Source organism: Trachypithecus francoisi, unplaced genomic scaffold (genome assembly GCF_009764315.1).
Source record: "Trachypithecus francoisi isolate TF-2019V2 unplaced genomic scaffold, Tfra_2.0 Lachesis_group20, whole genome shotgun sequence".
NCBI lineage: Eukaryota > Metazoa > Chordata > Mammalia > Primates > Cercopithecidae > Trachypithecus > Trachypithecus francoisi.
In genome coordinates, this window is record NW_022681466.1 from 14068303 (window position 1) to 14084849 (window position 16547).

General features: G+C 49.3%; 1 protein-coding gene and 1 pseudogene across 2 annotated transcripts in view; one reads left to right on the forward strand and one right to left on the reverse strand.

Moving 5' to 3' along the window:
- The window catches only part of FOXK2 (forkhead box K2), an 85647-nt gene that overhangs the window by 43338 nt on the left and 25762 nt on the right, over positions 1–16547 (forward strand). For both annotated transcript variants that reach the window (XM_033181714.1, XM_033181715.1), the window contains exons 2-4: positions 585–779; positions 5665–5812; positions 9360–9506. In XM_033181714.1, coding sequence (XP_033037605.1) covers positions 585–779; positions 5665–5812; positions 9360–9506 — 490 coding nt within the window. The remainder of the gene's footprint in view (positions 1–584; positions 780–5664; positions 5813–9359; positions 9507–16547) is intronic.
- LOC117066551 lies at positions 15106–16019 on the reverse strand (annotated as a pseudogene).

Here is a 16547-nt window from a genome sequence, read left to right on the forward strand (position 1 = left end):
TCATGTAGGCTAAGTGGTATTTGAGTCTTTTTGAGTCTATGCTTTTTTTTTTTGGTTGGGGGAGACGGGGTCTTTTGCTCAGACTGAAGTGTGGTGGCACTGTCAGAGCTCACTGCAGCCTCGACCTCCTGGGCTCAAGCAATCCTCCTGCCTCAGCCTCCTGAGTATCTGGGACCACAGGCATGCACCACCACACCTGGCTAATTGTTTGTAGTTTTTGTAGAGATGGGGTCTTGCTGTGTTGCACAGGCTGGTCTTGACCTCCTGGACCTAAGTGATCTGCCTGCCTCAGCCTCCCAAAGTGCTGGGATTATAAGCATGAGCTACAATACCTGACCTTGTCTGTGCTTTTAATTTTCCTGTGTGGCTGGTCTAAATAGTGTTTTCTTACTGGTGTTTTTTAAATCATGAAGCACCTTAGTTGTGGTTTTGTTAGGCAACTTGTAATAACACAGTGAGCTGAGCTTGGAGGTGTTGCATACACGTCCTTAGTTGCTCCAGTGTTGTGGGGGACACGTGGGGACTCTGCTCCTGCCCTGGTTGGGACAGCAAAAGGGTGCTGATGGTGGGCTTTTCTTTTCCAGGTGCACGTTCAGGTTCCCGAGCACAAACATCAAGATAACGTTTACTGCCCTGTCCAGCGAGAAGAGGGAGAAGCAGGAGCCGTCTGAGTCTCCGGTGAAGGCCGTACAGCCGCACATCTCACCCCTGACCATCAACATTCCAGACACCATGGCCCACCTCATCAGCCCTCTGCCCTCCCCAACAGGAACCATCAGGTGTGGCCATGGGGATGGGGGAACTGGGACGTCCTCAGTCCCAGTGGCAGCCCCAAGTAACGCCTTTCTGCTTCCCTGGTGCTGACTTACGTGGAGAGAGAGATGTGAAGTGGTGTTTAAAATATTGAATTTCTGCTCTGAATTTCCTGCATTAGGAAATGCAGTTCCCAAAAGTTCCTGGTTTTTATTTACTCATTCTTTTTTTTTTTTTTGAGACAAGAGTCTCTCTCTGCTGCCCAGGCTGGAGTGCAGTGGCACGATCTCAGCTCACTGCAAGCTCTGCCTCCCAGGTTCAAGTGATTCTGCTGCCTTAGCCTCCTGAGTAGCTGGGACTACAGGCATGCGTCACCACACCTGGCTAATTTTTGCATTTTTAGTAGAGACGGGGTTTCACCATATTGGTCAGGCTAGTCTCGAACTCCTGACCTCAAGTGATCCACCCGCCTTAGCCTCTCCAAGTGTTGGGACTACAGGCTGAGGCACTATGCCTGGCCTGTTTGCTCATTCTTTAAAAGATGTTTTTAAAGTGGTGTTTTTTTTTTTTTTTTTAAGACAGAGTCTTGCACTGTTGCCCAGGCTGGAGTGCAGTGGTGCAATCTCGGCTCACTGCAACCTCTGCCTCCCAGGTTCAAGCGATTCTCCTGCCTCAGCCTCCTGAGTAGCTGGGGCCACAGGCACGTGCCACTACGCCCAGCTAATTTTTTGTATTTTTAATAGAGACGGGATTTCACTGTGTTGGCCAGGCTGATCTCAAACTCCTGACCTTGTGATCCGCCTCCCAAAGTGCTGGGATTACAGGCATGAGCCGCCGCAGCTAGCCGTTGTGTTTTTTTTTTTTTTTTTTGTGGACGGGTTCTGGCTGTGTTGCTAGGATGAACTCAGACTTCTGGATTTAAGCGATCCTCCTGCCTTGGCCTCCTGAGCAGCTGGGACAACACGTGCTCCACTGTGCCTGGCCTGGATTCTTTTTATTGGAGTATAAATGGAAGGGCAGACGGTGGTCTAAAGTCTGAGAGAGATTTTAATTTGAATTTTGAATTTTTTTTTTTTTTTTTTTTTTTGAGACGGAGTCTGGCTCTGTCGCCCAGGCTGGAGTGCAGTGGCCGGATCTCAGCTCACTGCAAGCTCTGCCTCCCGGGTTTATGCTATTCTCCTGCCTCAGCCTCCCGAGTAGCTGGGACTACAGGCGCCCGCCACCTCACCCGGCTAGTTTTTTGTATTTTTTTTTTTAGTAGAGACGGGGTTTCACCGTGTTAGCCAGGATGGTCTCGATCTTCTGACCTCGTGATCCGCCCGTCTCGGCCTCCCAAAGTGCTGGGATTACAGGCTTGAGCCACCGCGCCCGGACTGAATTTTGAATTTTTTAGAGAGCCCACAGCCTGAAGAACCATGAGCCGATTAAACATCTTTTCTTTCTTTTTCTTTTAAAGAAGAATAGAGAGCCAAGAAATAAACCCTCACATAATATAGTCAAATGATTTTTTTTTTGAGATGGAGTTTTGCCCTTTTTGCCCAGGCTGGAGTGCAATGCGTGGTCTTGGCTCACTGCAACCTCTGCCTCCCAGGTTGAAGCAATTCTCATGCCTCAGTCTCCTGAGTAGCTGGGATTACAGGCATGCGCCACCATGCCCGGCTAATTTTGTATTTTTAGTAGAGACGGGATTTCTCCATGTTGGTCAGGACGGTCTTGAAATCCTGACCTCAAGTGATCCTCCCGCCTTGGCCTGCCAAAGTGCTGAGATTACAGGCGTGAGCCACCATGCCCGGCCTCATCAAAATGGTTTTTGACGAGGGTGCCAAGACCATTCATTCAGACTTTCCAACAAGTGGCACTAGGGAAACTGTATGTCCACATGGAAAATAATGAATTTGGGCCCTTATCTTATACCATATGCAAAAATTAACTGAAAATGGATCAAAGGCCTAAATTTAAGGCCTGAAACTGTAAAATTCCTAGAAGAAAACATAGGCAAAGCCCCCATGACATTGGATCTGGTGTTGATGTCTTGCATTTGATACCAAAGGCACAGGCAACAGAAGAAAAAGACAAATTGAACTTCTTGAAAATTAAAAAAATGTGTGCACCAAAAGACAGCTTAAGTAGTAAAAAGGTGTTCTACAGAATGGGAGTAAATATTTGCAAATCATACATCTGACCAAGGGATTAATATCCAGATTTTAGAGGCAACTCCTAAAACTCAACAACAAAGAAACAGAAGACCCAGTTCAAAAGAAAGACATTCTTTCAAAGAAGATATAGAAATGGCCAAAAGCACATGAAAAGATATTCAACATCAGTAGTTATGAGGGAAATGCCAATCAAAACACAATGAGATCCCACCTCACACCCATTGGATTGACTGCTATTAAAAACAAAAAACCCAGAAAATAGTGTTAGTGAGGATGTGGAGAAATTGGAACTGTTGTGCGCTGTTGCAAGGAATGCCAAACCGTGCAGCTGCTGTGGAAACAGTCTAGCAGTTCCTCAAAAAACTAAAAATAGAATTACCATGTGATCCAGCAACCCCACTTCTGAATATAGACCCAAACTGAAGGCAGGTTCTTGAAGAAATATTTGTATGCCCGTTTTCATAGCAGCCTTATGCACAATTTCCAGAGGATAGAAGATACAATGGAATATTATTCAGCCTTAAAAAGGAAGGAAATCCTGACATATGCTGAAACATGAATTAATCCTGAGGTCATTATGCTCAGTGAGACAAGCCAGTCATTGAGATTCCTAGAGGATCACATTTGCGGAGACGGAAGGCAGAATGGAGGTGGCCAGGGGCTGGGGGCGGGGAGAGGGAGCCCGCGTTTCTTGGGGACAGAGCTTCCGTTTGGGAAATGAGAACATTCTGGAGGGGTGGTGTGATGGCTGCACCTCCATGTGAATGCGCTTCACGCTGTTGAAGTGTGCGGTTTAAAATGGTTAAAATGGTAAATTTTATGTTGTATATATTTTACCACAAAGGAAAAAAAAAGGCCCCCTGGAAAAGCTGCTGTCATGCATGTGTTTGTGAAATGGAGGCATGGCCGGTGGACTCTGGCCACCATCCTGTGCCTGGTGCTGTCCGAGAGCAGCCCTGGCTGACGTCAGGGCCTTCTCGTCGCTGCCCTCTCTCCCGTTGCTCCTTTGCTGAGAGGCTGCCATCTCTCTTTCCCACTTTGGTTGAATTTGGCTGAACATAACTGAGTGGGCCAAGTAGTAGATGTGCGGGTGGGTAGGCAAAAGTCAAGTCCTGCCACCCAGTGCTTATTAAGCACTACATAAAAAGGACACAGAATTCACTGGAGGAGAATGTGCCCGAGTTTGCCTGAGTCACATACAGCTCACTGCTGAGCAGCAGCCTTGAAGACCCTACATCCAAGTGTGACTGACAGCAGCGGTGGGCGCAGGGGAAGGGTCGCAGCTGCAGCCCTGAGGTTGGGTCGGCTCCCGACTCAGCCTCTCCTCTCGCCAACCACTTTCTCTTCATCTTGTGTTTCCTTGCTTGCCCCTCCCCACACCTGCACAGACCTTTGTCGGGGAACCCAGGTCCCCGGGGCCTCCAGGTGGAGTGAGCTTGAGCGACCTGACTTTCCAAAGCTGCCATCCAGCCAGCAGGTCACTTGCCTTCCTCAGGCCACACTGGCTGCATCCTCCACTTGTTAAAAGTTGGCTCTTTAAACTCATAAACTGTAGATGCCACGAGTCTTTGTCGTTCCTGCTGTTTCTCCAGTGCTTTAAGGATGTTTGCTGGCATTGAGTAAATGCTTGTTGAATGGGTGAGTGAGTATACCAGTGGTGCATATTCATGGCGGAAGGTCTAAGCAGCACTGTGGAGGGTACAAGGCCACTGGTGTTTTGCCCTTTCCCTCCTCCTCCCCACCTCTCCATCTCCCTGGCCCTCCTTTTAAATTGTTTCTCAGAGGTCACGCCTTTAGGTTTCTTTGTTATTTTTTCTAGACCTTTTCTGTGCATTTGCAATGTTTTTCCCCCCAAACTCTTGTATAACGGATAAAATGATCTTATCTTGAGTTTGTTCCATTTCAATGGCTCATTCTTTTTATTGAAGTGTAGAAAATGAGGCATTGAGAGAACCTGCAGCTCCTTCACTTACCAGAAAGGCACGTGCCCTTTAATTGGCACAGAGATCAAGAATCAGAACACTCCCTGTGCCCCAGTCCAACCCGATGGGAAAAAGTGCACGTCTGAAAACAGGGGCCTGATTCTGCGTCTTGGGTGCACCTAGCTGACCTGCTGCTGTGTCCTGGGTGCCCCTAGCTGACCTGCTGCTGTGTCCTGGGTGCCCCCAGCTGACCTGCTGCTGTGTCCTGGGTGCCCCTAGCTGACCTGCTGCTGTGTCCTGGGTGCCCCTAGCTGACCTGCTGCTGTGCGTCAGCAGGTGTCCATGCCCACGGCTTCATCTTCAGTGGAACCGCTTGTTCCACTTCAGTTCCAGGGCCCTTGGCTGTCAGACCCCCTCCCCCCCAACTTTCCCTGTCTTTTCTGTGCCCCCTGTCACAGCTCCTCAGTGAGGACCTCTGCGCCTGTCTTGTGTCACTTTGTGTCTTTAAGAAGTTCTGGAACCATCTGGAACCTCAGTTTCCTCACTGGTGAAATGAGTGGGCCACTGCCTCCCCTCAGAGCTTGTTTTACATATCATAAACTGACGTTTACAGAAGCAAATACCCTGTTTCCACATGGCTTCTTGGGACGATCTTAAATTTCACAGATAGTTTATAAGAATCTGTGTTTCCATAGGAAATGCCGATACTCTCTTCCTTTTTTTTTTTTAAAACATTTTCGTATGTTTTCCCTATAATTAGAGCCAGTTGCTGAAGCACAGTAGGATGTGTGCTCTGTGACAGACTAATAGGAACAACCTTTTCTCTTCCACAGCGCTGCAAACTCCTGCCCCTCCAGCCCCCGGGGAGCGGGGTCTTCAGGGTACAAGGTGGGCCGAGTGATGCCATCTGACCTCAATTTAATGGCTGACACCTCACAGCCTGAAAATGAAAAGGAAGCTTCAGGTGGAGACAGCCCGAAGGTAAAGGCTTTGTAGCCTTGAAGCAGCCCCTGGGGGAGAGGGTGCAGCCCCAAGGCCCTCAGTGTCACCTGTCTGTCACTCACCTGCTGTCTCGTGCGGTGGGCCCCAGCCCTGCCAGGGTGTCGGTGGGGATGTGGGCTTGACTCTGGTGTTGCTGCTGACTGTGTTCCTGGTATTGGGGTGTTGCAGGCGTACTCTTTTAGTCATTCAACACACATCTTAGGATTCCCCTAATAGCAACTGTAGGCCCAGGTGCTGAGCAGACAGCGGAAGATGGAGGAGTGCTTTGGTCTTTGTGGAGCTCATGTGCGTTTGTGCCGGAGTTTAGCCCCTTGTCCCAGACTCTGAAGGTTATGTGAATGCACACCCTGCCACTCATGATTGTATGGGGCACGTTTGTCCCTTGTTTGGACAGCAGTTGTTGAGAATCACATTATGACCTGGCACGTTTGTGTTCTTTGACCCAGTAATTTTCCTTTTAGGACTTAGACCAAAGGAAATGGCAGAAAGTTTGTATAAAACAGCAGAATGCGGCTGGGTGTGGTAGCTCACGCCTGTAATCCCAGCCCTTTGGGAGGCTGAGGTGGGCGGATCACTTGAGGTCAGGAGTTGGAGACCAGCCTGGTCAACATGGTGAAATCCCACTTCTACCAAAGAAATACAAAAAGGCGTGGAACGCAACGTGAATCTCAGCTGCTCCGGACTCTGAGGCAGGAGTATCACTTGAACCCTGGGAGGCGGAGGTTGCAGTGAGCTGAGGTCGCGCCATTGCACTCCGACCTAGGTGACAGAGTGAGCTCCTGTTTCAAAAAGAAAAAAACGCAACCTCAGTGTCCCTAGGGAGCGGTGAACGGTGATGAGGCTATTGTGGTTCCACTTAGGAAGAGCATGCACAGTATTTGCTGATATGGAAATATTCCGGATGTAATGCTAGGTGGAAGAAAGGGAGTAAGAACCACGCGTGGTATTACTTGACATATTTAGGAAATGTGGTCTATCCCAGCAGAACGCAGCACAGCCATGAGAATGAATAAGCCACAGCCGTGCATCCCCCACCTGCGGCCGACTGCGGCGTCTGACACGGTGCTAGGCAAGGAGGGCGCATCCTGTGTGATACCATTTCTGTCAGGCTTAAAATTGGACAAATCTAAATTGTATTGATTCAGGATGCAGTCAAGTGGTAAGTTAGTAAATCCCAGCAAAATTGCGGTCACTGTAAGAAGTCAGTAGTAATGGTGGCCTCTTTGAGAGGTAGAGGTAGTGGGCTGAGGGCCCATATGAACGGCATTGGGGATGCTGGTGGTGCCCCTGTCTCTTGACCTAATATACTGATGTTCACTTTGCAAAATTTTGTTCAGCTGACATAAATGTATCGTGAGCTTTTCTGTCTGTCTTAATGTTTTTCAATTTAAAAAGTTTTTAGAAACATAGAAAAAAGATCACAAGGAAATACACCAACAGCATAGGCACAGGGACGAAGGCTTTGTTAGCTGTTTGAAAGAAGAGACGTAGCAGACAGTGTGGCATGCACCTGTAGTCACAGCTGCTTGGGAGGCTGAGGCAGGAGAATCACTTGAGTTCGAAGCTGTGGTGAGCTGTGATCAAGCCTTGAATAGCCACTGTACTCTAGCCTGGGCAACATAGCAAGACCCTATCTAAAAAAAAAGAATTGGGTTTGTGGAGGGTCTTCTTGTGATTCTGTTTTTCTGTTTAGAAAAAAGAGCAATAGGCCGAGCATGGTGGCTCACACCTGTAGTCCCAACACTTTGGGAGGCCGAGGCGGATGGATCACGAGGTCAGGAGATTGAGACGAGACCATCCTGGCTAACACGGTGAAACCCTGTCTCTACTAAAAATACAAAAAAATTAGCCAGGCGTGGTGGCGGGCACCTGTAGTCCCAGCTACTTGGGAGGCCGAGGCAGGAGAATGATGTGAACCCGAGAGGCGGAGCTTGCAGTGAGCCGAGATTGTGCCACTGCACTCCAGCCTGGGCGACAGAGCAAGACTCCATCTCAAAAAAAAAAAAAAAAAAATAGTTGACTTTGGGAGGCCAAGGTGGGTGGATCACTTGAGCTCAGGAGTTTGAGATCAGATTGGACAAAAAAAGCAAGACCCTGTCTCTACGAAAATTAGCCAGGCATAGTGGCATGCACTTGGAGTCCCAGCTACTGGGGAGGCTGAGGTGGGAGGATCACCTGAGCCCTGGGAGTTCAGGCTTCGGTGAGCCAAGATCACACCACTGCACTCTGGCCTGGGCAACAGAGTGAGACCCTGTCCCCAAAAAAGAAAGAAAAGACAAATGTCCCTTTGTCCATGCTAAGCTGTTAGCGCTAAACACGGCCTGTGCTGTGGAATCCCATGTTGGCGCGTCCGATGTCCTTGCCTCCTGCTGTCTGTCAGCCTGCCTGTTTCCCATTCCATTTGTGTTATCCTTGAACAGTATCTGTAATTGTTTGTTGTGCAACTTCATGTAAATAGTGTCATCTTGAATGTATTGTTTTGCAAATGCCTTTTTTCATCCAACATCATCTGTTGCTCTTCATCCATGTTGACAAGTGTGTTATCCAGAAGTTTACAACCAGGGGTGGTTCCCTTTCCCAGTGGGCTTGTGCCGATACGTGTGGGTTTCAGGTTGTCACTATGACGAGGAACCACCAATGGCCTTGAAAGGGCCAGGACCAGGGATGCCAGCCTGTCAGCAGTGCACACAGGAGCCAGGATGTCTCCGACCCCAAGGTGGAGCCTTCGTGGGGCTCTTTGTGGGCCAGGGGGCTGCTCCTCGTGGGCGGCGGGGGCTGCTCCTCGTGGGCTCCTTGTGGATGGGTATTTGCTGAGTCCAAGGGCTCTGAGCTGCCCTGGCCACCCCTGGTGCTCATGCCTGGGGAGGGGTGCTGCTGGCTCTGAGCCCTCAGCCAAGCTTCCCCACCCCTCGCCTGGACCCCTGTGGTAGCCGACAGGATCTGATCTTGGTTGAGGTGCTTTGCCTTGGACTCCACTGCGGTCAAACAGCCTTTATTTCTTCATTTTTGACATTTGGTTTTTTCCTTACGTAATTTTTAATATTCTTTATAGTTTTCCATTTGTTTCCTCCATGTTTTCAAATTATGTTACTTTTATAGTAGTAAGAAAAATGAGGTATCAGGCTGGGTGCGGTGGCTCACGCCTGTAATCCCGTCACTTTGGGAGTCCAAGGCAGACGGATCACCTGCGGTCAGGAGTTTGGGACCAGCCTGGCCAACATGGTGAAACTCCTTCTCTACTAAAACCACAAAAATTAGCTGGGCGTGGTGGTGGGCGCCTGTAGTCCCAGCTACTTGGGAGGCTGAGGCAGGAGAATCGGCCGAACCTGGTAGGTGGAGGTTGCAGTGAGCCGAGATCGCGCCACTGCACCCCAGCCTGAGCGACAGAGCAAGACTCCATCTCAAAAAAAAGAAAGATGAGGTATCAGAGGAACACTTAAAAGCACTGAGAATCTTTAAATCTAGTAAATTTGATACAAAATGTGCTAACTTCAATATTCTTTTTTGTTTGTTTTTTTAAATACAGGATGATTCAAAGCCACCTTACTCCTATGCACAACTAATAGTACAAGCAATTACAATGGCTCCTGACAAACAGCTCACCCTGAACGGAATTTATACGCACATCACTAAAAATTATCCCTACTATAGGACTGCGGACAAGGGCTGGCAGGTAAATGCCTTTCAGTTTGTTGTTAAATAGAGGCCGATTGATACTGAGAAGAAAGTTGAGTGGCTGCTGTATTTAACACAGGCACAGGTTAGGAAGGTAGAAGGCGGGGGGTGGGGGGCCGGTGGTTGGAGCCTCCTGTGCTGAGAGGAAGAGGAGTTGGGGCTGGTGCTGCCATGCTGTGCCTCACCTTCTTCGCGTGGAGCAGAAGGAAACATGGTTCTGGAAGAGTATCTAGGCCTGCGTGCTTTACTGTTGTGGAAATTCATGGGTCTGCGCAGGATTTGTGAAGTGTGGATTGTCTGAGATATTTCCCTTTGACCAGTGCAGTTCATATTTGAAATGTAGGAAAAATTTGAAACCCAGCCTATCCTTCCCTTTGGCATTCTCCTGTCTTCCTCATCTAGTCCTGCTAATGGACAGAAGTTTTGAAGTTTGCAGAAACAGTTTTCAAACCATGTTTTACCAAGGAACATGCAGAAGACATCTTAACCAGTTGGTCGGAATATAAAACAGATAAACGTGGTGTGCCCTGTCTCAGCCGGGGAGCCCACCTGCTCGTGGAACCCCAGGGCTGCCTCCAAAAGACACTTTGAAATCTGCAAAATGTTCCCTTTGGTCAGCTCACACACCAATAATTTTAACCCTTTAGACTATGCAGGTTTTTTCTCTTTCTGTGTATCTGTGTTGTGTTGGCTGTTTACTGGATATATGCGAGAATCTTGCTATTTGAGATAATTTGGCAGTGGGTAGGTTTGAAATATAGAATATTAAAAATAGCAAGAGAAGAAGTGTATGCATGCTTATAGTTTTTAATTCATTAAGTAACCAGGAATATCTATAGAATTTCTTTGAGGCTTTCATGTAATGATTAAATGATCCTTAAAAAAATGTCTAAACTGCATGGCTTAGTGATGAGGGTGGTGCAGGGGCAACTGTTTTCTGTTTATTGAAGGGAAAGACCTTTTCTCTTTTAACTGCAGATGTACAAACATGTTATATTGAAAAATAGCCCACCAGCCCGGCATAGTAACTCATGCCTGTAATTCCAGCACTTCGGGAGCTGAGGCAGGTGGATCGCGTGACTCTAGGATTTCGAGAGCAGCCTGGACAACATGGCGAGACTCTTTGTCTCTACCAAAAAAAAAAAGTTAGCTGAGTGTGTTGGGTCACACCTGTAGTCCCAGCTACTCCAGAGGCTGAGGTGGGAGAATCACCTGAACCCAGGAAGCAGAGGTTACAGTTAGCTGTGATCACACCACTGCACTCCAGCCTAGGCGACAGAGCAAGACTCTATCGTAAAAACAAAAGAAAGCCTACCAGCCACATCTTACATATTTCCTTTGTGGAGGGGCTCGGGGGTCTTGAATCATGGAAGGTACAGAATGAGACCCAACCTCCCCTCTGACCCACTTGGTGCACCCCATACCTGGAGTGTCTATACCCTGCCCTGCCCACCTCTGTGTTTACAGCAAGGGGGCATCTCTTGATTGACCATTAGGAAAATGCTGGATTCGGAGAGTTGTTCATATCCAGCTACATGTCAGGGTCTCTTAACACATTGTATGCTAAATTCTGGCCGTATTTACTCTATTTTAATCTTTTTATAAAAGTGAGGCTGTGCTTCAGACTATATATGTGTACACACACATATACATACTTACACATAAAACCAGACGATAACTTCTACCCATGTTCCAGTGACCATGGCTTTGGGCTTCGTCAAGGAGAGAAACTCCACGTGGAGTCCAGCTGGCTCTGGGGGAGTGTGTGAGGATCCCTCAGAGTTTAAGTGCAGCTTATTCTGATGGTTTGAAGTACCAGTTACCTGGGGCTTTGTGAGTGTGTGTTTCTAAGAAGCTTTTTTTGACTTTAATCTGTTTCTCTTAAGTGCTATTTCCGTGTGTTTTTTCTAACATCCGTTTATTTGAGAACTACCTATGAATAGGACAAGGCTTTCTTGCTAAAGAGGGTGGATGGATAAAGGCCCGACCTCAGTTTTGGGGGTGCCCTAGTCAGGGAGTCAGGACAGGCCTTTTGGGGAGCAGAGCACTTGGAGCAAGGCTCTCCTGGACCACATTCGCGAAGTGGCGAGGACCCCATGGGACCGACCCCTCATGCATGCACTGCTTTCTGTTGTCTGTTGCAGGTGCCTGCACAGCCCACGTAGGCAGGGAATGACAGACTAGCACACGTCAGGCACCCCTCTCTGCTGAACTGCTATTAAACTTGTTTCTGTTGAAACATTTTCTTTCCTATGTAGATCAAGGGCTGTAAGTCTACAGCTGCATCTCTTGCCCCAGTAAGGCCGCTCCTGTGTCATTTCACGCCTCATGGCTCCAGCTAACTTAGCAGGAGGGGGATGAGTTTCTCTAGATTCCCCTTAGTTCATGGACACGTACTCTCTCTTTCTTTTTTTTTTTGGAGACAGAGTTTTGCTCTTGTTGCCCTGGCTGGAGTGCAGTGGTGTGATCTCGGCTCACTGCAACCTCCACGTCCCAGGTTCAAGTGATTCTCCTGCCTCAGCCTCATGAGTAGCTGGGATTATAGGCATGAGCCACCACACCCAGCTACTTTTGTGTTTTTAGTAGAGACAGGGTTTCTCCATGTTGGTCAGGCTGGTCTTGAACTCCTGACCTCAGGTGATCTGCCTGCCTCGGTCTCCCAAAGTGTTGGAATTACAGGTGTGAGCCATCACACCTGGCCAGTGTACTCTTAATTTCTTTCTGTCCTCAGCTGTACCCTTGGCTGTTGGAATACTGACCCTCACGGGCTGTTCCTCTGCCATGAGATTCTCTGAGCTGCCCTTCCCAGTGCGTCAGACCTTATTCTGACCTTTTCCCTCTTGGCTTAAAACAAAAGCCAGGTGTTTTGCATTGTCTACCGATGGTGTGGCTTTTTGGTCAATCCTCAGAGGATATCCGAGGGTGAAATGAGATGGTCTGAGGAATCCTATTTGAAAAGATACCGTATGTCTTTCCTTTGTTTGCATTTACCTGCTATGATTTGTTTTTTTCATGGTACAAAAGTATTTAATAAGTGACACATCAGTACAGAAAAACACGGAGCTTATAGCTTGTCCTTTAAAACCAGGTGAACAGTCAATACAGATTCTTATTTTCACTATTTAAAAAAATCAAAGGGACACACTGGGCATTGAACTACTATGTTTTTTCTTTTTCTTTTTCTTTTTTTTTTTTTTTTTTGAGACAGAGTCTCGCTCTGTCGCCCGGGCTGGAGTGCAGTGGCCGGATCTCAGCTCACCGCAAGCTCCGCCTCCCGGGTTCACGCCATTCTCCTGCCTCAGCCTCCCGAGTAGCTGGGACTACAGGCGCCGCCACGTCGCCCGGCTAGTTTTTTTTTTTTGTATTTTTAGTAGAGACAGGGTTTCACTGTGGTTTCGATCTCCTGACCTTGTGATCCGCCCACCTCGGCCTCCCAAAGTGCTGGGATTACAGGCGTGAGCCACCGCGCCCGGGCTTTTTTTCTTATTTCTAGAGATGACATACGTGTTTTCTGATAAGTAATCTACCACACATTGTACTAAAGCAAAGCAGCAAACAGCCAGGAAAGCTGTGCCCTGCCTGCTCCTCCCGCTGGGCTGGACCAGTGGAACACCATCTTGGTAGGAAAGGAAGAAACTGCAGAGTTGCTAACCCAGAGAGCCTAACAATCTGGTTTATACAGAAAGGATCTTCAGCAAACACGCAAACACAGTAACATGCTCTAAGAATATGTTTTAGTCTATTTCCAGCACACACGTACATGCATAGGTGCCCAGTCAAGTAGGAACGAATGTAGAAAGCGTTTTTGCCTTCACAGCACTAACACCTAAAACGCACACGGCATGTAATACTTTGATCTTTAAGTGGATAATCATGGAAGTCCCAAAATCACATCCACTAGGTTAGCCTGAGTATTCATTTATAAATATATATATTTTTAAAATAATGCTTTGGCCGGGCGCGGTGGCTCACACTGTAATCGCAGCACTTTGGGAGGCCGAGGCGGGCGGATCACGAGGTCAGGAGATCGAGACCATCCTGGCTAACACGGTGAAACCCTGTCTCTACTAAAAATACAAAAAACGAGCCGGGCGAGGTGGCGGGCGCCTGTAGTCCCAGCTACTCGGGAGGCTGAGGCAGGAGAATGGCGTGAACCCGGGAGGCGGAGCTTGCAGTGAGCTGAGATCCGGCCACTGCACTCCAGCCTGGGCGACAGAGCGAGACTCCATCTCAAAATACAATAAAATAAGATAAGATAAAATAAAGCTTCAAAGAGACTTCTAGAAAAAGTGGGGCCACATCTGGCCCAGAATGAAGTGACACAAGGACTGCAAATGTTAAGACTGGGGGCGGCTTCTCACGTGGAGCTTCTATGCGGAGGACGCCTCTTTCTGTGGATTCCTGCAGCCGAGACAAGCTGTGATCACAGGAGATTCCAAAATCTCAAGCTGGGCGTAACACCCTAGATAGACATCAGGAACCTCATTGAGGGTGAAGTAGTGAAACTGATCCATGTGAGAAAGAGGTGCAAATACGTAAAGATTCACGCAGAGCCTGCTGGGACAGAGGGTGGAGGCGGATCCGTCCACACGTACACACCAGCGTGTGTGCTCGGGTGGAGGCGGATTCGTCCGCACGTACACACCAGCGTGTGTGCTCGGGTGGCGGCCGTGGGTTCGTCCGCACGTACACACCAGCGTGTGTGCTGGGGTGGCGGCCGTGGGTTCGTCCGCACGTACACACCAGTGTGTGTGCTCGGGTGGCGGCCGTGGGTTCGTCTGCACGTACACACCAGTGTGTGTGCTCGGGTGGCGGCCGTGGGTTCGTCCGCACGTACACACGAGTGTGTGTGCTGGGGTGGCAGCCGTGGGTTCGTCCGCATGTACACACCAGCGTGTGTGCTCGGGTGGAGGCGGATTCGTCCGCACGTACACACCAGCGTGTGTGCTCGGGTGGAGGCGGATTCGTCCGCACGTACACACCAGCGTGTGTGCTCGGGTGGCGGCCGTGGGTTCGTCCGCACGTACACACCAGCGTGTGTGCTGGGGTGGCGGCCGTGGGTTCGTCCGCATGTACACACCAGCGTGTGTGCTCGGGTGGAGGCGGATTCGTCCGCACGTACACACCAGCGTGTGTGCTCGGGTGGAGGCGGATTCGTCCGCACGTACACACCAGCGTGTGTGCTCGGGTGGCGGCCGTGGGTTCGTCCGCACGTACACACCAGCGTGTGTGCTCGGGTGGCGGCCGTGGGTTCGTCCGCACGTACACACCAGCGTGTGTGCTCGGGTGGCGGCCGTGGGTTCGTCCGCATGTACACACCAGCGTGTGTGCTCGGGTGGCGGCCGTGGGTTCGTCCGCATGTACACACCAGCATGTGTGCTGGGGAAGGGGCCCCCAGATGGAGTGCTTGACATGGGCTCGCTCCAGAGGCGTCTGACTCAGAAGCTCCTGAGAGAAGTGTCTACTTGAACGGGGGAGGAGTACTACGGTTAATGAATACAAGAAGGTGTTTCGGGAGAAATAGGTCTAGAAAGGGTTAGGTCATTTTGGTTTTGACCTGTCAATACTTAATGTAAATGAAGAGTTACAAAACAGAGTCAGTCCTTTTCCAAGATGTATTCTGTCATCATGAGCTGAGCCTCTTGGGCCGGTGACATCCAGAATGTTCCCAGTTCATTGGCTGGAGGGAGGACCCAGTGCTGCAGATTGTTCTGGGAAGCTGGCACAGAGATGATTGACACAGCGAAGTCAACACCAAGCGACTGCTTAAGTCTGGTCCTTGGTCCTCGGCCTTCTTTTTCTGCTCTGTAGTCCAAAGAATCTGTGAAGGTAGCAGCATGTCGAGTGTGTCACCCGCTGCTTCATTTTTATGGTGCTGTGATGTGATGGTGAAAGCTGCCGTGTTGAGTCTAGGAATCCGCTGCAGCAGCCATTCTTCAATACAGTTTTCTACCAATAAAATGTATTCAGGCCGGGCGCGGTGGCTCATGCCTGTAATCCCAGCACTTCGGGAGGCTGTGGCCGGTGGATCACCTGTGGTCAGGGGTTCGAGACCAGATGACCAACGTGGAGAAACCATGTCTCTACTAAAAATACAGTATTAGCTGGGTGTGGTGGTGGGCACCTGTAATCCCAGCTAGTCGGGAGGCTGAAGCAGGAGAATCGCTTGAACCCGCGTGGCGGAGGTTGCAGTGAGCTGAGATCGCGTCATTGCACTCCAGCCTGGGCAACAAGAGCGAAACTCCATCCCAAAAAAAAGAAAAAGAAAAAGAAATGTATTCATTAAAAATAGATGTGTAGATGAGTTTATTCTCTTCCATGTCTTCAAACTCCAGGTCGTACTTATCGGTGAAATTTCTCTGTAATAACTGGAACTCGTCATCCATGATAATGTCATCTAAATATCCTACCACAATATCAGATTCATCAGAGGCGGAAGAGAAAGACAGCACAAAGCTCTCTTCTTCTAAGGTGTCCATCACTGCCGCCCCAAATAGACTCCTGCCCTGCCTGTGGCCCAACCTGCATGCAGGGCGAGGCAGGCGACCAGGTGAAGGCCTCGCAACCAAGGCTGCAGCCTACTCACTGCCCAGTCATGTCAGCACCTGTGCGCCAGGCCCAGCCCTGGGTACCCGGCTGTGCCCACATGCTGGTCTGGTCTCTACGCCTCGCTGGGCCCTCTGTGCGCACCGCCAACACTGCGGATCCGGGCCTCGGTGACTCCAAAATGATTTTTTATGGTTTTATAATTTTACCTAACCCGGAATTGAGATAATTGTTGTGACTGTGAAAAGTTTGAAAAGATGGGGCTCTCAGCCTCCAAGGGAACTAGAGCTGGTTCCTTTTATTTTTATTTTATTAGAGTCTTACTCTGCCGCCCAGGCTGGAGTGCAGTGGCGCAACCTCAGCTCACTGCAACCTTTGCCTCCTGGGTTCAAGTGATTCTCCATCCTCAGCCTCCTGAGTAGTTAGGACTACAGATGTGCGCCACCATGCCCGGCTAATTTTTGTGTTTTTTACTAGAGATGGGATTTTGCCA